The sequence below is a fragment of the Primulina eburnea genome, chromosome 3 (genome assembly GCF_022965805.1).
Source record: "Primulina eburnea isolate SZY01 chromosome 3, ASM2296580v1, whole genome shotgun sequence".
Taxonomy (NCBI): Eukaryota; Viridiplantae; Streptophyta; class Magnoliopsida; order Lamiales; family Gesneriaceae; genus Primulina; species Primulina eburnea.
Window position 1 is genome coordinate 18363569 of NC_133103.1, and position 25800 is coordinate 18389368.

General features: G+C 34.9%; 3 protein-coding genes across 5 annotated transcripts; all 3 read left to right on the forward strand.

The window, feature by feature from the left end:
- The first annotated feature begins 1293 nt into the window (after positions 1-1293).
- LOC140827165 (zinc finger CCCH domain-containing protein 39-like) lies at positions 1294-3977 on the forward strand. 3 transcript variants are annotated; one of them, XM_073189781.1, is made up of 3 exons: positions 1294-1557; positions 2133-2897; positions 3540-3977. In XM_073189781.1, the coding sequence occupies exons 2-3, from the start codon at positions 2174-2176 to the stop codon at positions 3788-3790; spliced, it is 975 nt and encodes a 324-aa protein (XP_073045882.1). In that variant the 5' UTR covers positions 1294-1557; positions 2133-2173; the 3' UTR covers positions 3791-3977. The 3 variants fall into 3 exon arrangements, with proteins under 3 accessions (XP_073045882.1, XP_073045880.1, XP_073045881.1); XM_073189779.1 differs by having other exon boundaries at positions 1294-1553; positions 2056-2897; XM_073189780.1 differs by having other exon boundaries at positions 1294-1553.
- Positions 3978-15573: 11596 nt separating this feature from the next.
- Positions 15574-17303, forward strand: LOC140828382 (zinc finger CCCH domain-containing protein 39-like). The gene is made up of 2 exons (XM_073191364.1): positions 15574-16223; positions 16866-17303. Exons 1-2 carry the CDS (start codon positions 15596-15598, stop codon positions 17114-17116), a joined length of 879 nt encoding a protein of 292 aa, XP_073047465.1. The 5' UTR covers positions 15574-15595; the 3' UTR covers positions 17117-17303.
- Positions 17304-23234: 5931 nt separating this feature from the next.
- On the forward strand, positions 23235-24964 carry LOC140827167 (zinc finger CCCH domain-containing protein 39-like). Its single transcript, XM_073189785.1, has 2 exons — positions 23235-23884; positions 24527-24964. Exons 1-2 carry the CDS (start codon positions 23257-23259, stop codon positions 24775-24777), a joined length of 879 nt encoding a protein of 292 aa, XP_073045886.1. The 5' UTR covers positions 23235-23256; the 3' UTR covers positions 24778-24964.
- Positions 24965-25800: the final 836 nt, after the last annotated feature.

Genomic DNA, 25800 nt, shown 5'->3' on the forward strand with positions numbered 1-25800 from the left:
CATCCTTCCAAGGTATCCTACCATGACAGCCCTTTTGTGCATCATTAACATGAGTTTTATATCATGAAAACATGAATTATATGCATTTATGCCCATAAAAATGAAAATAAAACTTATGCCACATATTTTTCATGCGATGCAAGGTTAATCAAATATACATAATATAGTGTGATGTTTGAAAGAGATTTAAGGCGTGCATAAACACACGAAAACGAGTTGGCAATGTGAAGAACGTGAACGTAGAAACCCTATGCTGAATTCCCCTCAAAACCGTGACTCTTTCTTCTTAAATTCTTGTGTGGTGTGTGTGGTGGGTGGTGAAGGAGAGTCCTTGTATGATTAGGGGTGAGAGGCGTGTATTATGAAGAGTTGGGAAGGCTTTGGGGCCTTTTTATTTTAATTAAAACAAGTAATATAAGCTTAGGCCCATTAAACCCATAAATAATATTTAAGATATTTTGTTTAGAAAAATTCGTGAAAATATTAGCTAAGTTCTCAAAAAGTTTATATTTTCGTTGAAAATCAAATACCGTTTAAAAATACCACAAAACACTCTATTTTAAAAAATACCATTTTAAATACATCACATATTAAACAATTAAAAATAATTATTTAATAGATTTTTTTCCCTTTTTCAGCCCTCGATCTTCATTCTTCTATCGCATCTCGAATAAGCTTTAAAACATAGTTTTATGCATTCGTGTAGAACAATGCATTTTACATATGTAAGCATGTACACCATATTTAATTCATGCAATAAAACCCTTTAATTAGTCATTTTCCCAATATTCGCATGTAGTTAGATTACGTTATCGTATTTTGGACCTTACACAAACTATATATTTAGCCGCTAATCAATATCTTTATCAATTTGCATATCTAATCTTTTTCTTGATTTTTTTTAATAAAAAATTTCTTTATCTTCCTCAAATTTTATAAACATCAAATCCATAATTTTTTTTTAAATACATTACATACATAATGAGTATACCCGAATGGCTAAGTAATATATTATGGAACATAAATTATATATATTTTTATTATTAGTGTATATTGGGCAACAATTACTAATCTATGTTATATTATTAAATTTGAGACATTTAGAGTAATTAAATTTTGATATCATCGTCTGTTTTGATAATTATGTATATATTAATAAAGTGCTAAAATTTTGATGTAATATAAATCAATTGAATTATAAAAAATATTATTCGCAGAAGGAGTTTTTTAATTGTATACAAGCCCGGTTTAATTATGAGAATCGTTTATAATTAGCCGAGTTTTTCGTGGGGTTTTAGCCGATGTGGGGTTTTAGGTTTCCAAACTTCAAAATTTTTCCCCATATAAATCTAGGGATTCGTTAAGGCGGCGCGCCATTTAATCTATTTGGGTATGTAATTCACATTGGCCATTGTTTAAAATGGATGAATGATCGGCAAAGAAGTTACGTTTATGTCATACCGTGACATTAATTTTTAATATCGATATTGCAAGTCTGATTTCAAAAGAGGAATTTATTCCCCGAATTTGGATCTGATCATCCTCAATTTCAGGTGTGTCAAATCTTCATTCTATGATATGTTTCTAAATGATTTCATGCGAATGGTTCGACCTATATTTGTTATTTGAATGATTTGATCGAGTACAGGTTTGAGAATTCTCGATTTTTGTTTCTTTTTTTATTGTTTTAAATTTAAATTTAAATGTTGGGGCTCGATGTAATTTATATTTCTGTTGATTCTATTTATTGCATCTGCTTATTCCGATTCGTAGTCTCCGATTTGCTGGTCTGAATGTCTACAGTTCATAGATTTCCGTTTCTTGATTTGGTGTTTTACATAGAATTGGCATCATTTTGTTTGCCCGCGAATCAGAAAGGTTAATTTTTTTTTCCAGAAATCATTCATTAAGGGTTGGATTTGGAATCACTTCAGTGACATTTTTGACCAAACAGAACTAAATTTGATTATGTTTTTTGTGTATTTGATGATTTAGTATTTTTCATTTTTCAGCAGTTCTTTTATGTGCACGTTGTCTTTTATTTCATTTTTTGAGTTTTGATCTGAATTGACTTGGCATAAATACTTCTGGCCTTGTGACTTTGTTCCTCTTTGGCAAAAAATTGAGAGCAGTTTGAACTCGAATTAACTTGAGATATTTGTTGAGAAACTGGATGAGTTTTCCGGATCCTACGACGCCACATTCATTTATGCCACCACCTTTTACTTGTGATGCCGGAGGATTTTGGCCTCCATATTTTGACGAAAATATGCAACCAGATCTAGCTTCACAGTTTGATCGTGCTCCACCATTTAAGAGAGCAAGAAACTCTGAAAACAAGCAGCCAGTTATTCAGACAAATGGTACCGGAAGTAATGGTACCAGCCACATATTTTACAAGACACGAATCTGCGCTAAATTCATGGATGGTATGTGCCGCAATGGCGAGCATTGCACTTTTGCTCATGGTACTGAGGATTTACGTGTGCCCCCTCCGAATTGGCAAGAGCTTATTCGAGAAAAGGATAGGGGTCCTGGGAGTAATTGGAATGATGATCAAAGAATGGTTAATAGGACGAAAATCTGCAAGAAATATTACAATGGAGGTGAGTGTCCATATGGGGAGAAGTGTATCTTCCTCCACGAACGGGCTCCTTCAAACTTCAATGCTGAAGTGCCTTGGCAGAGGGAGAGTTCTGCTATAAGCATAGGAACTAGAAGGGATGCCTCGTGGAGCAGCAGCGATTTCAGTCAACCTGATTTGAGTAAGCACGTTACTGGGGCCTCGGATACTTACCAAGTAAGGATGAGTTTTTGGAAAACCAAGTTATGCAGTAAATGGGAGATTGGTCAGTGTCCATATGGAGACAGATGCTATTACGCTCATGGCCAATCAGGTACATGTGATACACATTATCACCGTTCAATTTAATGCCCTTTTTTCCATGACCATTTTTTATACTTCTTCGGTTGATTTGGGAAATTATATATAGGTCTCGTGCACTTTCATTTGTTTGGGTTAATTGAACCTTATAGGCACATACGGCATCGCTGTGAGTAACATTTAGCGGATCTCACACCTTAAACAAACAAAGTCTTCCTATAAAAAAAACAACAAACTCGAGTGTTTTTTTGTCTATTCAACCTCAATTAGTTTGTTAATGCGATAGTCATATACTAGTGCCTTTGATGTTTCCATTACATTCTTTTTTTAAACAAAGGGAAAAAATCGGTTCCCTATTTTCTTGTTTTACATATTCTGTGGTTGTTTAGAAGCTTTTTTTTGTTCTTTTCTCATACTCTATAACGCATGTAGCGAAATTATACGATTGGAGACTACGAGTACCTACTTTCACTTTGTACTCACCATTTTCTTACTCTAGTTGAACTATACAAAAACTTTTCGTTTGATTGTCTTTTGTATTTTTATACAGAACATTTATCTATAATTTTTGAATTATTTGCCGTATACCTTTCTTTTTTGCTTTTTGTACAAAGATTTGTATGATGATAGAAAAGTACTATTTCTACTTTGACAGACTTGAAGGTTTCTGGTTCACGTGTGGAGACAGAACAAATAACGAACTCTGACTCCATCCCGGCCAAATCTATGGCTACTCCAGGAAATCAGGTGGTTGGTTCTCCTCTTGGTGAAGCTGGAGAAGATAAGAAGTTGGCGAAATGGAAACTGTCCAAGAAAATTAATCGAATTTACGCTGACTGGATAGATGATCTATCGCCACCACACTGCTCACCGAACAAAAAGGATGATATAGGAACTTTGGGATAATTATTTTTTCGGTTACTAACATCCCAAAAACTATTGCTGATAGGTTATGATCTTATATCTGTGTTTGTTACTGTGTTTTGGGCAGCTCCATTGCGCAGTGGTGATTGCACTATTATTTATTTATTGTAGAAAATTTAATAAGGAATTCACATTTTCTCATGATATGCAATTCACGATTTGTTTCTTAGTTGATGAGCATTTGTTGGATACAAAAGCAGAAAAGCTTTTGGGGTAAAAATATACCAAATGCTTTATAGCTTAAATGACGATGTTTGGGTTGTTATCTACTTATCTTTAAGCTATAAAATAACATCATAAATCATAAAATAAAATTATTCGATAGTTGTCGTCTCAAATAATAAAAATTCATCAAACAGTTAACCATACGATATTTTCATCACATACTAAAATAGCCTTTCACTTAAAAACAATATTTCAAAATTCATAAACTCAAATTTATTTAATGCACAAATACTAGAATGACTCGATTAAGTGTCTTCTACTATGAACTGCTCATCCTCTTCGGGCAGCATCAACTCAGTCTTCCTCACCTGCATCGACGAGAACTAGTAAACCTAGAAGTCCAGCAAGCCCTGCCAGAAATAACAAGTATTATATGATAAAATAAGACATAAATTAAACATTTTTCTTCAGACTTTAACATATAAAAAAATATTTTTTCCTCACTTCATATTTTTATAAACCAACATTGTAGTCAAACAATCAACATTTTTCTTAAAACTTCATCAACTTCATATCCTCAAAAATAATTTTATGAAATGTGGCTTAGAAAATTTCTCCGGTCAAAATTATAGTCGCTTGGTCAAGCATACAAGGATCCAAGTTTGACAGAGCATCACTTACCAGAAAGCCAACACCCGAAGCCCGTAATGGTGGCAAATTAGCACCGACCTGAAGGACGATGCCCAGAGCCCGTAATGGTGGCAAAGAAACACAGATGAGAACAGGGCCGTGCTTATGCAGAGTCAAAAGAGTCCAATGACTCAGGCCCAAATTTGTTTGGGGCCCAAAAATTTTAAATTGTAATATTTAATTTTAGTTTCCCTGGTGGAGCACACGGGTTTATCTCTCATCTTCTTCATTCCACGGAACTATGGGACCCACAACAGTGAATATACTCATTATTATTTTACCAATATATATATATATATATATATAAATATATATATATATATATATATATATATATATATATATTTGTTTTTTAAAAATATTAATCATGTTTGCAGATATGCTCGACTCTAGCTATTGGGCATATACTTTACTTTTTACCATTTTTTCCCTTTTTTTTTATTAAAATGTGTGATTATTTTACATCTTTATCTTAGTATTTATATTAAGAGTTTATCGTTCTAAGTAAGATATATATATACTTGTTTGTGTTAAATAAATAAAACAAAATCAAGAAAAACGAAAACATAACGAGCAAAAAGGAATAAAATTAAAATATTATTTAAATTTTAAGATTTCCAAATCAAGAAATATCCTGCTTTGAAATTTTGCTTGAGAGTACATAGAAAAATCCAAATAAATATTTTAAGGTATGTTAGGAATGCTGAGTAGAGACCTGTATTAAAAAGAGCTTATAGTCGGAAAATTCCCATATCAGGTCCAGCTAAGATCAAAATTCAAAAGTGAAAGGTTGAAAATGTGTATGTGGGACGTATCAAGAATGTGTGGTGATTAGTTGTAACTGATATGTATATTTGATGTTGAATTCGGTTGGTGAGTAAGACAGCCTTTCCCAATTATTTAGTTGGGTAAAAAGTGGGAGATTCATTCAAGCTATTGATGTGGCTAAAGATTGTTGCGCTTGATCATCAGCGTCTTTTTATGTGATACTCATTTGATTGCATTTAGAATATCAAATGCTCATATTGTTTATAAAATCTTGTTGACTGTCCTGGTCACAGTAGCAAGTGCATAGCGAAGTTTCTCAAAGTTAAAGCTCATCAAAACTTTTCTAATGTCACAAAAAAGATTGAATGGATTGACTATGTTATCGATTGAGAAAGAATTACTGAACAACTTGATTATACAGTCTTGATTAGTATTTTTAGCAATAAAACATTAGACGGATTGTTTTTTAACGATTATTTTGGACATGTTTGATATTTTTATTCTTTTAGTTTTTTATATTGTTTTAACGTATTGATTTAATTAAAAAATTGCTATGGATTCAGAGGCCTTTTTTTAAAAATTAGACTCAGGCCCAAATATTGTTAGGATCGGCCCTGGATGAGAAATCCAACGCTCAGAGCCCGTAATCGCCAATCGGTCATAACTTCGCCACAAGTAATTAAATTCTTTTAATATTTTCGTAGATCATTCGAAGACACATGCTGCTCGAGAAGGCCTTTAATTGTCTAAACCAAACTCACGTTGCATGCACGCTGTAACCCACACATGCTGCCCATGAATAAAAAACAAGACTCACGCTAATACATATATGCATAAACCCACTCACGCTAATTCATATAAATAAAAAAAAAAACTTACACACGGAATTCGCTGATGCAAGAATATGTAAATTAAGGGTTCATTAATTCAGCTTTTCTTGTTTTTAAATTAATGCGAAACCGGGGTGTTCCAGGTGATTGTTTCACCTTTCCTGTATTGATTAAAATTGTTACATTACTTGGGGAAAGTGGTGACTGGTTTTCTGAAATGATTCATTGTGTGAGGATGGGAATGGGATTGGAATCATATGTGTGTTTTGGCAATACGATGATCAATGTCCATGTGAAGATTGGATGTTTGATGCAAGCTCTGAAGCTATTCAACGAAATGTCGTACACAGGGCCGTGCTTATGCAGAGTCAAAAGAGTCCAATGACTCAGGCCCAAATTTGTTTGGGGCCCAAAAATTTTAAATTGTAATATTTAATTTTAGTTTCCCTGGTGGAGCACACGGGTTCATCTCTCATCTTCTTCATTCCACGGAACTATGGGACCCACAACAGTGAATATACTCATTATTATTTTACCTATATATATATATATATATATATATATATATATATATATATATATATATTTGTTTTTTAAAAATATTAATCATGTTTGCAGATATGCTCGACTCTAGCTATTGGGCATATACTTTACTTTTTACCATTTTTTCCCTTTTTTTTTATTAAAATGTGTGATTATTTTACATCTTTATCTTAGTATTTATATTAAGAGTTTATCGTTCTAAGTAAGATATATATATATACTTGTTTGTGTTAAATAAATAAAACAAAATCAAGAAAAACGAAAACATAACGAGCAAAAAGGAATAAAATTAAAATATTATTTAAATTTTAAGATTTCCAAATCAAGAAATATCCAGCTTTGAAATTTTGCTTGAGAGTACATAGAAAAATCCAAATAAATATTTTAAGGTATGTTAGGAATGCTGAGTAGAGACCTGGATTAAAAAGAGCTTATAGTCGGAAAATTCCCATATCAGGTCCAGCTAAGATCAAAATTCAAAAGTGAAAGGTTGAAAATGTGTATGTGGGACGTATCAAGAATGTGTGGTGATTAGTTGTAACTGATATGTATATTTGATGTTGAATTCGGTTGGTGAGTAAGACAGCCTTTCCCAATTATTTAGTTGGGTAAAAAGTGGGAGATTCATTCAAGCTATTGATGTGGCTAAAGATTGTTGCGCTTGATCATCAGCGTCTTTTTATGTGATACTCATTTGATTGCATTTAGAATATCAAATGCTCATATTGTTTATAAAATCTTGTTGACTGTCCTGGTCACAGTAGCAAGTGCATAGCGAAGTTTCTCAAAGTTAAAGCTCATCAAAACTTTTCTAATGTCACAAAAAAGATTGAATGGATTGACTATGTTATCGATTGAGAAAGAATTACTGAACAACTTGATTATACAGTCTTGATTAGTATTTTTAGCAATAAAACATTAGACGGATTGTTTTTTAACGATTATTTTGGACATGTTTGATATTTTTATTCTTTTAGTTTTTTATATTGTTTTAACGTATTGATTTAATTAAAAAATTGCTATGGATTCAGAGGCCTTTTTTTAAAAATTAGACTCAAGCCCAAATATTGTTAGGATCGGCCCTGGTCGTACATGATTTGGTTTCTTGGACTTCGGTCGTCTCAGGATATGCCTGTGAAGGAAATGTAGTTGGAGTTGTAACTGCATTGTTTAATGAAATGAGAAGAGGTGGTTCCGAATGTGGTCACAATGATATGTGATGACGCAAACTAGTTCCGATGAAGTTTTAGGTGATCAATTTCTTGATTATGTTGTCAAAAGTGGATTCTTGATGGATTGCACTTTTAAAACTTCAATGAAAATATATGCCGATTTTGATTGTTTGGGTGATTCTGAAATTCTTTTCAAAGAAATTGTTATAAGGGATGTGGTTTCTTGGAATATTATTATTTCTTTGTATTCTTCAAGAGGAGAGACTCTGAGAATGGCATGTTGTTTTGGTGCTATGCGGGGTGAAGTTGAACCAAGCATTGAAACATTAACCTCACTTATTTGAGGGCTTGCAGAAGGTGGAAATCTTTACGAAGGTAGACAAATATAGTGGCTTGCTTATAAATGCGGATTTTCGGATCATATTTAGTAGTATTTTGTTGAACTTGTATGCAAAGTCTGCAGATTTTGAAACCTTGACTCACTGTTTAGAGACGTCTCTTGCTGAAACTCCAATGCTTGGGGCATTATTGGTAACAGTTTTGACTGAAAATGGTTATTTTATGTCTTTAACGAATCCGTGGATTTGTTCCAGCAAATGGTAGTTGCAGGTATTTAGCCCATGACTGCAAAATTGAGAAGCCTTCTTGTTTTTTCTTTTTTAATGAAAATGCTTTCATTAAAAAAATATAAAAAGTTTATAGCCCAGGAGATATAACAATAAATCGTACACGAAAATAAGAGCGACATACAACAAAATGTCTATCATATATTTATATCTGTAACGTACCGTACTTTTTACTACTTAAAGTTTGCAGAAAAATAAAAATTTTCTTGATTACAAAATAACTCTAAATTTCGATTTAAAATAAAATGTAGTCTCAAAAATGGTTGCAATAAAAGATCTAAAAATAAAGTTCACCAAAAGCATCTGATTAAAAATCTCATAATCAATAACATAAATCAGAGTATTTTGATCATTTCAGAAAGCTTAAAACATGGCGGTCCTCAGGTTTAGCCTCCCGCTCAGTACAAGCCAGCTTCTTGGTCCCCACCCCTAGTCTCCTCCAAGTCATCTTCAATTGCATCGATCAAGTCTAGTGAGTCTAAAGACTCAACACGTATAAACTGGCAGTAACGACTAATATGTAATAGAACCACATGCAACTTCAAAATAGAGTGTACATACTTGAAACTTGAACTTGCAATTAAACTTGAACATACATACATTGTTATAGAAGTGCCATAACGTGAAAACTTTTCATAAACATGCTAGCATACTTGTATATACATAACTTCATCATTTTGCATAGAGGCGTGTTTCAAAGCAAGTGACCCATAACATAAATCGCCTGATCAGAATAAACCACAGTACTGGGCTGACAGGGAAACATCCACTGCCACATACAGGAGATCCCTATTCATGCTTTAACGGCGTTCATGCTTTAACGCTTTCCAATCCCGATCTAAACCCGTTCATGCTTTAACAGGGTGGATTGGTCCCTGGTTATGCTTTACCGCTTTCCAATCCCATACATAAATTGGTCACAAGACATTTAGCATACCTCAAAAACTTAAAATATTTTCTTTGCATGTTGAACATACTTACTTGGCGTTGAGGGATTCATTGGATTTCGCTTGGGGCCACTACTGCACATACTAACATGAATTTCAACACTTAACTTGCATAGCTTAGACGTAGGTACGCGCACTCACCATCGAAGTAAATAAATGGCTTATGACTTTCTAGATCGCTCGGGACTTGATCTCGTTTAATCGTACTAACCATGACATCAAACCCCGAAGAAAACTCTAAGATGACGTGTGAATATTTCCCAACCATAAAAGCATGAACTCACTATTTGAATTTGAAAAGAAGGGGAAACCAATTATTCGGACAGAAGGAGTGGCGCTCGGGCGGTAAGAAATTACCGCTCGAGCGCCGAGCTAAAAATTAAATTCTCGACGGGTGGCGCTCGGTCGGTAAAATGTTACCGCTCGGGCGCCGAGTTTTCTGAAGCTCTACTCTCGGACAGAATGAGTGGCGCTCAGGCGGTGAGGAATTACCGCTCGGGCGCCGAGTGTACTGAACTCGCGATTTGCCTCTTAATACCCTTAACCAAAAATACGATTCGTGAAACAATCCATCGAGACTAATCCTAGGACACTGTGAAACTAACTCGATTCCATAAAACGTCCCAAACGTTCTCAAAGAAACGACGCACCACACCCAACTCAATAAAACCCATAAACTCAAATTTTAACACCAAAATAGTTTTCACGACTACTCGCTCTCTCAAGTGCCTAACGACGCGAAACAAAACGCTAATGACCTTCCCAAAATCATTACCTGCATACCTAAATGCAGCAGCGACCATCCGTCAATCAACAACGAAGCCTGCAACCATAAAACTTAAGAACACATCAATATCAAAATTTTCAGAAAACACAGTTTGATCAGTCTCACGAAAAACGTCATAACTCACTCAATTGTTATCCAAATATTTCGAATTTGCTGTCAAATCGAAGGTATTGAAAATTTCTACGATTTTTGTGTCGAACTTTTCTCAGAATCACGACCAAAATGTCGCAGTTTTGAAATTGACAGCAAAAACGTGGTTTGAGATCCCAAAAACGTTCAAAATGCGCTCTAAACCATTTCTGCTCAAACTTTACACATCACCCATGTATTTTACGCATAATAAATAACACAACGCATAATATGACAAGATCGATGTATAAACGAAAGAATATACGTGCATTTTGATATTTAAAACTCACGATACGGCGATACCGAAGCGGAGACAGAGCGAGGCTTGATCTGGGACGAACTTGGCACTATCTTCTTGCAATAAAATCACCTAAAACTTGCTGGAAATTCAAAAGGGAGGGGCGGCTACTCTAAGGTGGAGGAACCCTAGGTTTTGCTCTCCAAAATATACACTACAACAAAAACGGTTTTCCGCAGCGCGCATATAGGCTTTCCGCAGCGCACATTGCAAGCTGCAAAGTTCCAAGCCGCTAAAAGTTCAGGATTATCCGCAGCGTGCACGTGCACGCTGTTTATACTATTATCAACAGCGTGCATGTGTACGCTGTTAATACAACTTTTCGCAGCGTGCAATGTACGCCGCTAATAGGCATAAAAAAATAAAATATTAGCGACGGTTTTTGATAAACTGTCGCTTATTGGCGACGAATAAAATCAACCAAACCGTCGCTAATTTAGCGACGGTCTTTAAATTTAGTGATCTTTAATAATTTCGCGACGGTTACTAAACCGTCGCTAAATTTTGCGTAAAAATAAAAAAAAAATTTACTTTTACAATTTAATAATTTTTTATAAAATGTACCATACAACTATAATAATAATACTAATGATTATAATTAACAATGAAAAAATTAACAAAAAATTAAAACAAAAACATGTATTAAATCGAAACTAAAATCGTATAAGTAGAGAAAATTTTAAGTGTTCGAAGTGGTGGGAGGATATAAATAGTGAATATGCGATTTTTTTAGCGACGGTTTTATAATAAAACGTCGCCGATGTTTATTTATTAGCCACGGTTACTAATAACCGTCGCCGATTTGGATCGGCGACGACTTTCTTTAAACCGTCGCTAAATTTGGCGTAAAATCGTCAATTTTTTTAATTAGCGACGGGTTTAGTCACAAACCGTCGCTAATTTAAAAAATTTGCACTCTTTTTCCACATCGTGCTAATAATATGCATTCCGTGAATAATATTATTGACAGCGTGCGATTAATGTACGCCGTTAATGTCTTAACACGATTTTTTTTTAAAAAATGATTTACTATCCGCAGCGTGCTTTCAATGCACGCCGTCGATAGTAATATCTGCAGCGTGCTTTAACGCACACCGTTAATAGTATCAAGTTAGTATCTGCAGCGTGCTTTGAATGCATGCCGTCCATAGTAATATCCGCAGCGTGCTTTGAATGAACGCTGCGGATAGTAATATCATCAGCGTTCTTTTAATACACGCCGTTAATAGTATGAAGTTACTATCCGCAGCGTGCTTTCAATGCACGCCGTCGATAGTAATATCTGCAGCGTGCTTTAACGCACACCGTTAATAGTATCAAGTTAGTATCTGCAGCGTGCTTTGAATGCATGCCGTCCATAATAATATCCGCAGCGTGCTTTGAATGAACGCTGCGGATAGTAATATCATCAGCGTTCTTTTAATACACGCCGTTAATAGTATGAAGTTAGTATCCACAGCGTGCTTTGAATGCACGCCGTCGATAGTAATATCTGCAGCGTGCTTTTAATGCACGCCGTTAATAGTTTCAAGTGCAACACTATTAACAGCGCACATATGGGTGCACGCCGTGCACGTGCACGTTGTTTATACTATTATCAACAGCGTGCATGTGTACGCTGTTAATACAACTTTTCGCAGCGTGCAATGTACGCCGCTAATAGGCATAAAAAAATAAAATATTAGCGACGGTTTTTGATAAACTGTCGCTTATTGGCGACGAATAAAATCAACCAAACCGTCGCTAATTTAGCGACGTCTCTAAATTTAGTGATCTTTAATAATTTCGCGACGGTTACTAAACCGTCGCTAAATTTTGCGTAAAAATAAAAAAAAATTTACTTTTACAATTTAATAATTTTTTATAAAATGTACCATACAACTATAATAATAATACTAATGATTATAATTAACAATGAAAAAATTAACAAAAAATTAAAACAAAAACATGTATTAAATCGAAACTAAAATCGTATAAGTAGAGAAAATTTTAAGTGTTCGAAGTGGTGGGAGGATATAAATAGTGAATATGCGATTTTTTTAGCGACGGTTTTATAATAAAACGTCGCCGATGTATATTTATTAGCGACGGTTACTAATAACCGTCGCCGATTTGGATCGGCGACGACTTTCTTTAAACCGTCGCTAAATTTGGCGTAAAATCGTCAATTTTTTAATTAGCGACGGGTTTAGTCACAAACCGTCGCTAATTTAAAAAATTTGCACTCTTTTTCCACATCGTGCTAATAATATGCATGCCGTGAATAATATTATTGACAGCGTGCGATTAATGTACGCCGTTAATGTCTTAACACGATTTTTTTTTTAAAAAATGATTTACTATCCGCAGCGTGCTTTCAATGCACGCCGTCGATAGTAATATCTGCAGCGTGCTTTAACGCACACCGTTAATAGTATCAAGTTAGTATCTGCAGCGTGCTTTGAATGCATGCCGTCCATAGTAATATCCGCAGCGTGCTTTGAATGAACGCTGCGGATAGTAATATCATCAGCGTTCTTTTAATACACGCCGTTAATAGTATGAAGTTAGTATCCACAGCGTGCTTTGAATGCACGCCGTCAATAGTAATATCTGCAGCGTGCTTTTAATGCACGCCGTTAATAGTTTCAAGTGCAACACTATTAACAGCGCACATATGGGTGCACGTCGTGAAAAGTAGTATTCGCAGCGTGCTTTTAATGCACGCTGTTGATGACGTGCTGCGGAAAATCATTTTTCTTGTAGTGATAAAAGATCTGAAAAAAATGTGTAGGTGTGTGTTGTGTGTTTTGGTGTGTGTAAAAATATGTAAGTGTGTGTGAGTGTGTGAAACGTGTGTGTGTTTTAAATTAGGAGTAATTAGTACTAATTTAACTAGTTAAAATGCTAACAAAAGTTAACTCATACTAATTTTATACAACTCCTCAATTAAAAATAAATACATACTAATTTTCTAAAATTCTCCTTTTTAACAGATAGAATGCATAAAGCCAATTTTAGAAGTTTCAAAATTATAAATTCACTAATTACATAATTTAAGCTTTAAAATGCTAAACTAAATGAATTATTTAAAATGCCTCATCCTCAACTTAAAATAAAATACCATGTTTTAAATTTGCCAAACTCGTCGCCGGTCTCCTTCCCTCGATCCCGCATCGAATAATCGCTTGAAACATGAAACTCGAAAAATATTTTAACTGCATCGCATTAATATAAATAATTTAAAAGAATGCAAGTTTCACAAATTATGCATCACTAAACTCATTTTAAAATTTAATAAATGATTTAACAATTAAATAAATGCATGGATTTTACGTATACTGAATTTGGTCTCTACAATAATAGTAGCAGTAGGGATACATCTGAGAATCTGAATCTTGATCTTGTTGAAGGTGTCCTCGATTATATTGACTCAATAGTAATAAACAATCTTTATTTTAATATAATTCATTATTTAATATTTTATTATTTCTTTATCTGTATACTCATGTGAATAACATAGATAAAGACCTTTATTATACTTTAATACAAATAAATCGTAATTCGACGTTGAAACTCATTTGTAAACACTGTATGATCTAAATTCGTTCCTAGTCGATTCAGCCGCCTAAAACATGGATAAAGGTCGCTTGAGCTCGAGACTAGTATCTTTGATGTTGTGTACGCGTTTCTTGGTAAGGGCATAAAGATGTCCAAACATGCAGATGGATAGTCATATGATGATTATACCGAACAACCCTCACTCGGACTTTCTAAGTGGTCATCATTCATCGAGAGGATAAATCCGTGGTTATGATTGTATACCATTAGTCCTTAAATCCCGGGACAACACTGAGGCTCTATATGCTAGGGTTATGCTTTGACTCGTTTACCGATCCAGAAGAGTCATCAGGTGGCGAGATTGGGTACAGTTGCGACACATGTAGGAGCCAGTGCATTGTAGTCGAGAATTCACCGCTCACCTACGGGTGTGGATATCCTACGTGATCTGATGAAATAATAGTGCATGAAATATTTGGTCAGAGTATGAAATGTATGTTAGAGAATGAGTTCTCTAATTATACATGTGAAGCCACTATTTGTTCTCAAATATGTGTCACATAGTTATCGAATTATTATGCAACCCTCGATAAACTAATGGTTGCAGATTCGATCAGGATATATAAGATGAAAGGACCGTACTGTACGTTAATCATAACTGACTGGTTCTTGTAGGCACTGTCAGTGATACCTAAAAATCATGGGGCGGTGATACTAAACGCTCTTGCCATGGTTCGATGGGTTTAATCAGAAATATGATTTCTCACATTCTCATGATCAATTATTGATACATAGAATGAGGCAAATTAGGATAAGCCCGAATAAAAGATTATGTCCTGAATCACAAAGAATCGTTAACTCACAGCTAGCTGTATCCCTGAACCATTGAGGGTCACACAAGTACTGGATTATTTTGTCCCCGTTGAGATAATAAATTCAAGGAGTTGAATTTATAAAAAAAACATTGAGAGAATAAATTCAAATAGTTGAATTTATATAAAATTATGATATAGTAAATTCAAGAAGTTGAATTTATGATAATTAAAATTTGAGAAAACAAATTCAAGGAATTGAATTTATGAGATAGTAAATTCAAAAAGTTGAATTTATAAAATTTGGAGAGGATAAATTCAAGGAGTTGAATTTATAAAATTTGGAAATTTAAATTATTAAACTCAAAAGTTGAGTTTATTAAATATTAAATTTTAGAGGTGATAAATTCAAAGAGTTGAATTATAATTTAAATATTAAATTCAAATGTTGTATTTTGGCCTCCATATTTTGCTGAAAATATGCAACCAGATCTAGCTTCACAGTTTGATCGTGCTCCACCATTTAAGAGAGCAAGAAACTCTGAAAACAAGCAGCCAGTTATTCAGACAAATGGTACCGGAAGTAATGGTACCAGCCACATATTTTACAAGACACGAATATGTGCTAAATTCATGGATGGTATGTGCCGTAATGGCGAGCATTGCACTTTTGCTCACGGTACTGAGGATTTACGTGTGCCCCCTCCGAATTGGCAAGAGCTTATTCGAGAAAAGGATAGGGGTCCTGGGAGTAATTGGAATGATGATCAAAGAATGGTTAATAGGACGAAAATCTGCAAGAAATATTACAATGGAGGTGAGTGTCCATATGGGGAGAAGTGTATCTTCCTCCACGAACGGGCTCCTTCAAACTTCAATGCTGAAGTGCCTTGGCAGAGGGAGAGTTCTGCTATAAGCATAGGAACTAGAAGGGATGCCTCGTGGAGCAGCAGCGATTTTAGTCAACCTGATTTGAGTAAGCACGTTACTGGGGGCTCGGATACTTACCAAGTAAGGATGAGTTTTTGGAAAACCAAGTTATGCAGTAAATGGGAGATTGGTCAGTGTCCATATGGAGACAGATGCTATTACGCTCATGGCCAATCAGGTACATGTGATACACATTATCACCGTTCAATTTAATGCCCTTTTTTCCATGACCATTTTTTATACTTCTTCGGTTGATCTGGGAAATTATATATAGGTCTCGTGCACTTTCATTTGTTTGGGTTAATTGAACCTTATAGGCACATACGGCATCGCTGTGAGTAACATTTAGCGGATCTCACACCTTAAACAAACAAAGTCTTCCTATAAAAAAAACAACAAACTCGAGTGTTTTTTTGTCTATTCAACCTCAATTAGTTTGTTAATGCGATAGTCATATACTAGTGCCTTTGATGTTTCCATTACATTCTTTTTTTAAACAAAGGGAAAAAATCGGTTCCCTATTTTCTTGTTTTACATATTCTGTGGTTGTTTAGAAGCTTTTTTTTGTTCTTTTCTCATACTCTATAACGCATGTAGCGAAATTATACGATTGGAGACTACGAGTACCTACTTTCACTTTGTACTCACCATTTTCTTACTCTAGTTGAACTATACAAAAACTTTTCGTTTGATTGTCTTTTGTATTTTTATACAGAACATTTATCTATAATTTTTGAATTATTTGCCGTATACCTTTCTTTTTTGCTTTTTGTACAAAGATTTGTATGATGATAGAAAAGTACTATTTCTACTTTGACAGACTTGAAGGTTTCTGGTTCACGTGTGGAGACAGAACAAATAACGAACTCTGACTCCATCCCGGCCAAATCTATGGCTACTCCAGGAAATCATGTGGTTGGTTCTCCTCTTGGTGAAGCTGGAGAAGATAAGAAGTTGGCGAAATGGAAACTGTCCAAGAAAATTAATCGAATTTACGCTGACTGGATAGATGATCTATCGCCACCACACTGCTCACCGAACAAAAAGGATGATATAGGAACTTTGGGATAATTATTTTTTCGGTTACTAACATCCCAAAAACTATTGCTGATAGGTTATGATCTTATATCTGTGTTTGTTACTGTGTTTTGGGCAGCTCCATTGCGCAGTGGTGATTGCACTATTATTTATTTATTGTAGAAAATTTAATAAGGAATTCACATTTTCTCATGATATGCAATTCACGATTTGTTTCTTAGTTGAGGAGCATTTGTTGGATACAAAAGCAGAAAAGCTTTTGGGGTAAAAACATACCAAATGCTTTATAGCTTAAATGACGATGTTTGGGTTGTTATCTACTTATCTTTAAGCTATAAAATAACATCATAAATCATAAAATAAAATTATTCGATAGTTGTCGTCTCAAATAATAAAAATTCATCAAACAGTTAACCATACGATATTTTCATCACATACTAAAATAGCCTTTCACTTAAAAACAATATTTCAAAATTCATAAACTCAAATTTATTTAATGCACAAATACTAGAATGACTCGATTAAGTGTCTTCTACTATGAACTGCTCATCCTCTTCGGGCAGCATCAACTCAGTCTTCCTCACCTGCATCGACGAGAACTAGTAAACCTAGAAGTCCAGCAAGCCCTGCCAGAAATAACAAGTATTATATGATAAAATAAGACATAAATTAAACATTTTTCTTCAGACTTTAACATATAAAAATATATTTTTTCCTCACTTCATATTTTTATAAACCAACATTGTAGTCAAACAATCAACATTTTTCTTAAAACTTCATCAACTTCATATCCTCAAAAATAATTTTATGAAATGTGGCTTAGAAAATTTCTCCGGTCAAAATTATAGTCGCTTGGTCAAGCATACAAGGATCCAAGTTTGACAGAGCATCACTTACCAGAAAGCCAACACCCGAAGCCCGTAATGGTGGCAAATTAGCACCGACCTGAAGGACGATGCCCAGAGCCCGTAATGGTGGCAAAGAAACACAGATGAGAACAGGGCCGTGCTTATGCAGAGTCAAAAGAGTCCAATGACTCAGGCCCAAATATTGTTAGGATCGGCCCTGGTCGTACATGATTTGGTTTCTTGGACTTCGGTCGTCTCAGGATATGCCTGTGAAGGAAATGTAGTTGGAGTTGTAACTGCATTGTTTAATGAAATGAGAAGAGGTGGTTCCGAATGTGGTCACAATGATATGTGATGACGCAAACTAGTTCCGATGAAGTTTTAGGTGATCAATTTCTTGATTATGTTGTCAAAAGTGGATTCTTGATGGATTGCACTTTTAAAACTTCAATGAAAATATATGCCGATTTTGATTGTTTGGGTGATTCTGAAATTCTTTTCAAAGAAATTGTTATAAGGGATGTGGTTTCTTGGAATATTATTATTTCTTTGTATTCTTCAAGAGGAGAGACTCTGAGAATGGCATGTTGTTTTGGTGCTATGCGGGGTGAAGTTGAACCAAGCATTGAAACATTAACCTCACTTATTTGAGGGCTTGCAGAAGGTGGAAATCTTTACGAAGGTAGACAAATATAGTGGCTTGCTTATAAATGCGGATTTTCGGATCATATTTAGTAGTATTTTGTTGAACTTGTATGCAAAGTCTGCAGATTTTGAAACCTTGACTCACTGTTTAGAGACGTCTCTTGCTGAAACTCCAATGCTTGGGGCATTATTGGTAACAGTTTTGACTGAAAATGGTTATTTTATGTCTTTAACGAATCCGTGGATTTGTTCCAGCAAATGGTAGTTGCAGGTATTTAGCCCATGACTGCAAAATTGAGAAGCCTTCTTGTTTTTTCTTTTTTAATGAAAATGCTTTCATTAAAAAAATATAAAAAGTTTATAGCCCAGGAGATATAACAATAAATCGTACACGAAAATAAGAGCGACATACAACAAAATGTCTATCATATATTTATATCTGTAACGTACCGTACTTTTTACTACTTAAAGTTTGCAGAAAAATAAAAATTTTCTTGATTACAAAATAACTCTAAATTTCGATTTAAAATAAAATGTAGTCTCAAAAATGGTTGCAATAAAAGATCTAAAAATAAAGTTCACCAAAAGCATCTGATTAAAAATCTCATAATCAATAACATAAATCAGAGTATTTTGATCATTTCAGAAAGCTTAAAACATGGCGGTCCTCAGGTTTAGCCTCCCGCTCAGTACAAGCCAGCTTCTTGGTCCCCACCCCTAGTCTCCTCCAAGTCATCTTCAATTGCATCGATCAAGTCTAGTGAGTCTAAAGACTCAACACGTATAAACTGGCAGTAACGACTAATATGTAATAGAACCACATGCAACTTCAAAATAGAGTGTACATACTTGAAACTTGAACTTGCAATTAAACTTGAACATACATACATTGTTATAGAAGTGCCATAACGTGAAAACTTTTCATAAACATGCTAGCATACTTGTACATACATAACTTCATCATTTTGCATAGAGGCGTGTTTCAAAGCAAGTGACCCATAACATAAATCGCCTGATCAGAATAAACCACAGTACTGGGCTGACAGGGAAACATCCACTGCCACATACAGGAGATCCCTATTCATGCTTTAACGGCGTTCATGCTTTAACGCTTTCCAATCCCGATCTAAACCCGTTCATGCTTTAACAGGGTGGATTGGTCCCTGGTTATGCTTTACCGCTTTCCAATCCCATACATAAATTGGTCACAAGACATTTAGCATACCTCAAAAACTTAAAATATTTTCTTTGCATGTTGAACATACTTACTTGGCGTTGAGGGATTCATTGGATTTCGCTTGGGGCCACTACTGCACATACTAACATGAATTTCAACACTTAACTTGCATAGCTTAGACGTAGGTACGCGCACTCACCATCGAAGTAAATAAATGGCTTATGACTTTCTAGATCGCTCGGGACTTGATCTCGTTTAATCGTACTAACCATGACATCAAACCCCGAAGAAAACTCTAAGATGACGTGTGAATATTTCCCAACCATAAAAGCATGAACTCACTATTTGAATTTGAAAAGAAGGGGAAACCAATTATTCGGACAGAAGGAGTGGCGCTCGGGCGGTAAGAAATTACCGCTCGAGCGCCGAGCTAAAAATTAAATTCTCGACGGGTGGCGCTCGGTCGGTAAAATGTTACCGCTCGGGCGCCGAGTTTTCTGAAGCTCTACTCTCGGACAGAATGAGTGGCGCTCAGGCGGTGAGGAATTACCGCTCGGGCGCCGAGTGTACTGAACTCGCGATTTGCCTCCTAATACCCTTAACCAAAAATACGATTCGTGAAACAATCCATCGAGACTAATCCTAGGACACTGTGAAACTAACTCGATTCCATAAAACGTCCCAAACGTTCTCAAAGAAACGACGCACCACACCCAACTCAATAAACCCATAAACTCAAATTTTAACACCAAAATAGTTTTCACGACTACTCGCTCTCTCAAGTGCCTAACGACGCGAAACAAAACGTTAATGACCTTCCCAAAATCATTACCTGCATACCTAAATGCAGCAGCGACCATCCGTCAATCAACAACGAAGCCTGCAACCATAAAACTTAAGAACACATCAATATCAAAATTTTCAGAAAACACAGTTTGATCAGTCTCACGAAAAACGTCATAACTCACTCAATTGTTATCCAAATATTTCGAATTTGCTGTCAAATCGAAGGTATTGAAAATTTCTACGATTTTTGTGTCGAACTTTTCTCAGAATCACGACCAAAATGTCGCAGTTTTGAAATTGACAGCAAAAACGTGGTTTGAGATCCCAAAAACGTTCAAAATGCGCTCTAAACCATTTCTGCTCAAACTTTACACATCACCCATGTATTTTACGCATAATAAATAACACAACGCATAATATGACAAGATCGATGTATAAACGAAAGAATATACGTGCATTTTGATATTTAAAACTCACGATACGGCGATACCGAAGCGGAGACAGAGCGAGGCTTGATCTGGGACGAACTTGGCACTATCTTCTTGCAATAAAATCACCTAAAACTTGCTGGAAATTCAAAAGGGAGGGGCGGCTACTCTAAGGTGGAGGAACCCTAGGTTTTGCTCTCCAAAATATAAAAGATCTGAAAAAAATGTGTAGGTGTGTGTTGTGTGTTTGGTGTGTGTAAAAATATGTAAGTGTGTGTGAGTGTGTGAAACGTGTGTGTGTTTTAAATTAGGAGTAATTAGTACTAATTTAACTAGTTAAAATACTAACAAAAGTTAACTCATACTAATTTTATACAACTCCTCAATTAAAAATAAATACATACTAATTTTCTAAAATTCTCCTTTTTAACAGATAGAATGCATAAAGCCAATTTTAGAAGTTTCAAAATTATAAATTCACTAATTACATAATTTAAGCTTTAAAATGCTAAACTAAATGAATTATTTAAAATGCCTCATCCTCAACTTAAAATAAAATACCATGTTTTAAATTTGCCAAACTCGTCGCCGGTCTCCTTCCCTCGATCCCGCATCGAATAATCGCTTGAAACATGAAACTCGAAAAATATTTTAACTGCATCGCATTAATATAAATAATTTAAAAGAATGCAAGTTTCACAAATTATGCATCACTAAACTCATTTTAAAATTTAATAAATGATTTAACAATTAAATAAATGCATGGATTTTACGTATACTGAATTTGGTCTCTACAATAATAGTAGCAGTAGGGATACATCTGAGAATCTGATTCTTGATCTTGTTGAAGGTGTCCTCGATTATATTGACTCAATAGTAATAAACAATCTTTATTTTAATATAATTCATTATTTAATGGTTTATTATTTCTTTATCTGTATACTCATGTGAATAACATAGATAAAGACCTTTATTATACTTTAATACAAATAAATCGTAATTCGACGTTGAAACTCATTTGTAAACACTGTATGATCTAAATTCGTTCCTAGTCGATTCAGCCGCCTAAAACATGGATAAAGGTCGCTTGAGCTCGAGACTAGTATCTTTGATGTTGTGTACGCGTTTCTTGGTAAGGGCATAAAGATGTCCAAACATGCAGATGGATAGTCATATGATGATTATACCGAACAACCCTCACTCGGACTTTCTAAGTGGTCATCATTCATCGAGAGGATAAATCCGTGGTTATGATTGTATACCATTAGTCCTTAAATCCCGGGACAACACTGAGGCTCTATATGCTAGGGTTATGCTTTGACTCGTTTACCGATCCAGAAGAGTCATCAGGTGGCGAGATTGGGTACAGTTGCGACACATGTAGGAGCCAGTGCATTGTAGTCGAGAATTCACCGCTCACCTACGGGTGTGGATATCCTACGTGATCTGATGAAATAATAGTGCATGGAATATTTGGTCAGAGTATGAAATGTATGTTAGAGAATGAGTTCTCTAATTATACATGTGAAGCCACTATTTGTTCTCAAATATGTGTCACATAGTTATCGAATTATTATGCAACCCTCGATAAACTAATGGTTGCAGATTCGATCAGGATATATAAGATGAAAGGACCGTACTGTACGTTAATCATAACTGACTGGTTCTTGTAGGCACTGTCAGTGATACCTAAAAATCATGGGGCGATGCTACTAGACGCTCTTGCCATGGTTCGATGGGTTTAATCAGAAATATGATTTCTCACATTCTCATGATCAATTATTGATACATAGAATGAGGCAAATTAGGATAAGCCCGAATAAAAGATTATGTCCTGAATCACAAAGAATCGTTAACTCACAGCTAGCTGTATCCCTGAACCATTGAGGGTCACACAAGTACTGGATTATTTTGTCCCCGTTGAGATAATAAATTCAAGGAGTTGAATTTATAAAAAAACATTGAGAGAATAAATTCAAATAGTTGAATTTATATAAAATTATGATATAGTAAATTCAAGAAGTTGAATTTATGATAATTAAAATTTGAGAAAACAAATTCAAGGAATTGAATTTATGAGATAGTAAATTCAAAAAGTTGAATTTATAAAATTTGGAGAGGATAAATTCAAGGAGTTGAATTTATAAAATTTGGAAATTTAAATTATTAAACTCAAAAGTTGAGTTTATTAAATATTAAATTTTAGAGGTGATAAATTCAAAGAGTTGAATTATAATTTAAATATTAAATTCAAATGTTGTATTTTGGCCTCCATATTTTGCTGAAAATATGCAACCAGATCTAGCTTCACAGTTTGATCGTGCTCCACCATTTAAGAGAGCAAGAAACTCTGAAAACAAGCAGCCAGTTATTCAGACAAATGGTACCGGAAGTAATGGTACCAGCCACATATTTTACAAGACACGAATATGTGCTAAATTCATGGATGGTATGTGCCGTAATGGCGAGCATTGCACTTTTGCTCACGGTACTGAGGATTTACGTGTGCCCCCTCCGAATTGGCAAGAGCTTATTCGAGAAAAGGATAGGGGTCCTGGGAGTAATTGGAATGATGATCAAAGAATGGTTAATAGGACGAAAATCTGCAAGAAATATTACAATGGAGGTGAGTGTCCATATGGGGAGAAGTGTATCTTCCTCCACGAACGGGCTCCTTCAAACTTCAATGCTGAAGTGCCTTGGCAGAGGGAGAGTTCTGCTATAAGCATAGGAACTAGAAGGGATGCCTCGTGGAGCAGCAGCGATTTTAGTCAACCTGATTTGAGTAAGCACGTTACTGGGGGCTCGGATACTTACCAAGTAAGGATGAGTTTTTGGAAAACCAAGTTATGCAGTAAATGGGAGATTGGTCAGTGTCCATATGGAGACAGATGCTATTACGCTCATGGCCAATCAGGTACATGTGATACACATTATCACCGTTCAATTTAATGCCCTTTTTTCCATGACCATTTTTTATACTTCTTCGGTTGATCTGGGAAATTATATATAGGTCTCGTGCACTTTCATTTGTTTGGGTTAATTGAACCTTATAGGCACATACGGCATCGCTGTGAGTAACATTTAGCGGATCTCACACCTTAAACAAACAAAGTCTTCCTATAAAAAAAACAACAAACTCGAGTGTTTTTTTGTCTATTCAACCTCAATTAGTTTGTTAATGCGATAGTCATATACTAGTGCCTTTGATGTTTCCATTACATTCTTTTTTTAAACAAAGGGAAAAAATCGGTTCCCTATTTTCTTGTTTTACATATTCTGTGGTTGTTTAGAAGCTTTTTTTTGTTCTTTTCTCATACTCTATAACGCATGTAGCGAAATTATACGATTGGAGACTACGAGTACCTACTTTCACTTTGTACTCACCATTTTCTTACTCTAGTTGAACTATACAAAAACTTTTCGTTTGATTGTCTTTTGTATTTTTATACAGAACATTTATCTATAATTTTTGAATTATTTGCCGTATACCTTTCTTTTTTGCTTTTTGTACAAAGATTTGTATGATGATAGAAAAGTACTATTTCTACTTTGACAGACTTGAAGGTTTCTGGTTCACGTGTGGAGACAGAACAAATAACGAACTCTGACTCCATCCCGGCCAAATCTATGGCTACTCCAGGAAATCATGTGGTTGGTTCTCCTCTTGGTGAAGCTGGAGAAGATAAGAAGTTGGCGAAATGGAAACTGTCCAAGAAAATTAATCGAATTTACGCTGACTGGATAGATGATCTATCGCCACCACACTGCTCACCGAACAAAAAGGATGATATAGGAACTTTGGGATAATTATTTTTTCGGTTACTAACATCCCAAAAACTATTGCTGATAGGTTATGATCTTATATCTGTGTTTGTTACTGTGTTTTGGGCAGCTCCATTGCGCAGTGGTGATTGCACTATTATTTATTTATTGTAGAAAATTTAATAAGGAATTCACATTTTCTCATGATATGCAATTCACGATTTGTTTCTTAGTTGAGGAGCATTTGTTGGATACAAAAGCAGAAAAGCTTTTGGGGTAAAAACATACCAAATGCTTTATAGCTTAAATGACGATGTTTGGGTTGTTATCTACTTATCTTTAAGCTATAAAATAACATCATAAATCATAAAATAAAATTATTCGATAGTTGTCGTCTCAAATAATAAAAATTCATCAAACAGTTAACCATACGATATTTTCATCACATACTAAAATAGCCTTTCACTTAAAAACAATATTTCAAAATTCATAAACTCAAATTTATTTAATGCACAAATACTAGAATGACTCGATTAAGTGTCTTCTACTATGAACTGCTCATCCTCTTCGGGCAGCATCAACTCAGTCTTCCTCACCTGCATCGACGAGAACTAGTAAACCTAGAAGTCCAGCAAGCCCTGCCAGAAATAACAAGTATTATATGATAAAATAAGACATAAATTAAACATTTTTCTTCAGACTTTAACATATAAAAAAATATTTTTTCCTCACTTCATATTTTTATAAACCAACATTGTAGTCAAACAATCAACTTTTTTCTTAAAACTTCATCAACTTCATATCCTCAAAAATAATTTTATGAAATGTGGCTTAGAAAATTTCTCCGGTCAAAATTATAGTCGCTTGGTCAAGCATACAAGGATCCAAGTTTGACAGAGCATCTGTAGTGACCCGTTCCAGAATCACCTACTAATCAAAAACTAAGCATGCAATTAACCTAATTAATTATAATCAGAGATAACAGCGGAAATATGGCCAACAACAATAGTGGTTATACAACCCAATCGAAGTCTAGAATAACTCCAAATAAAATATCCAATACAACCA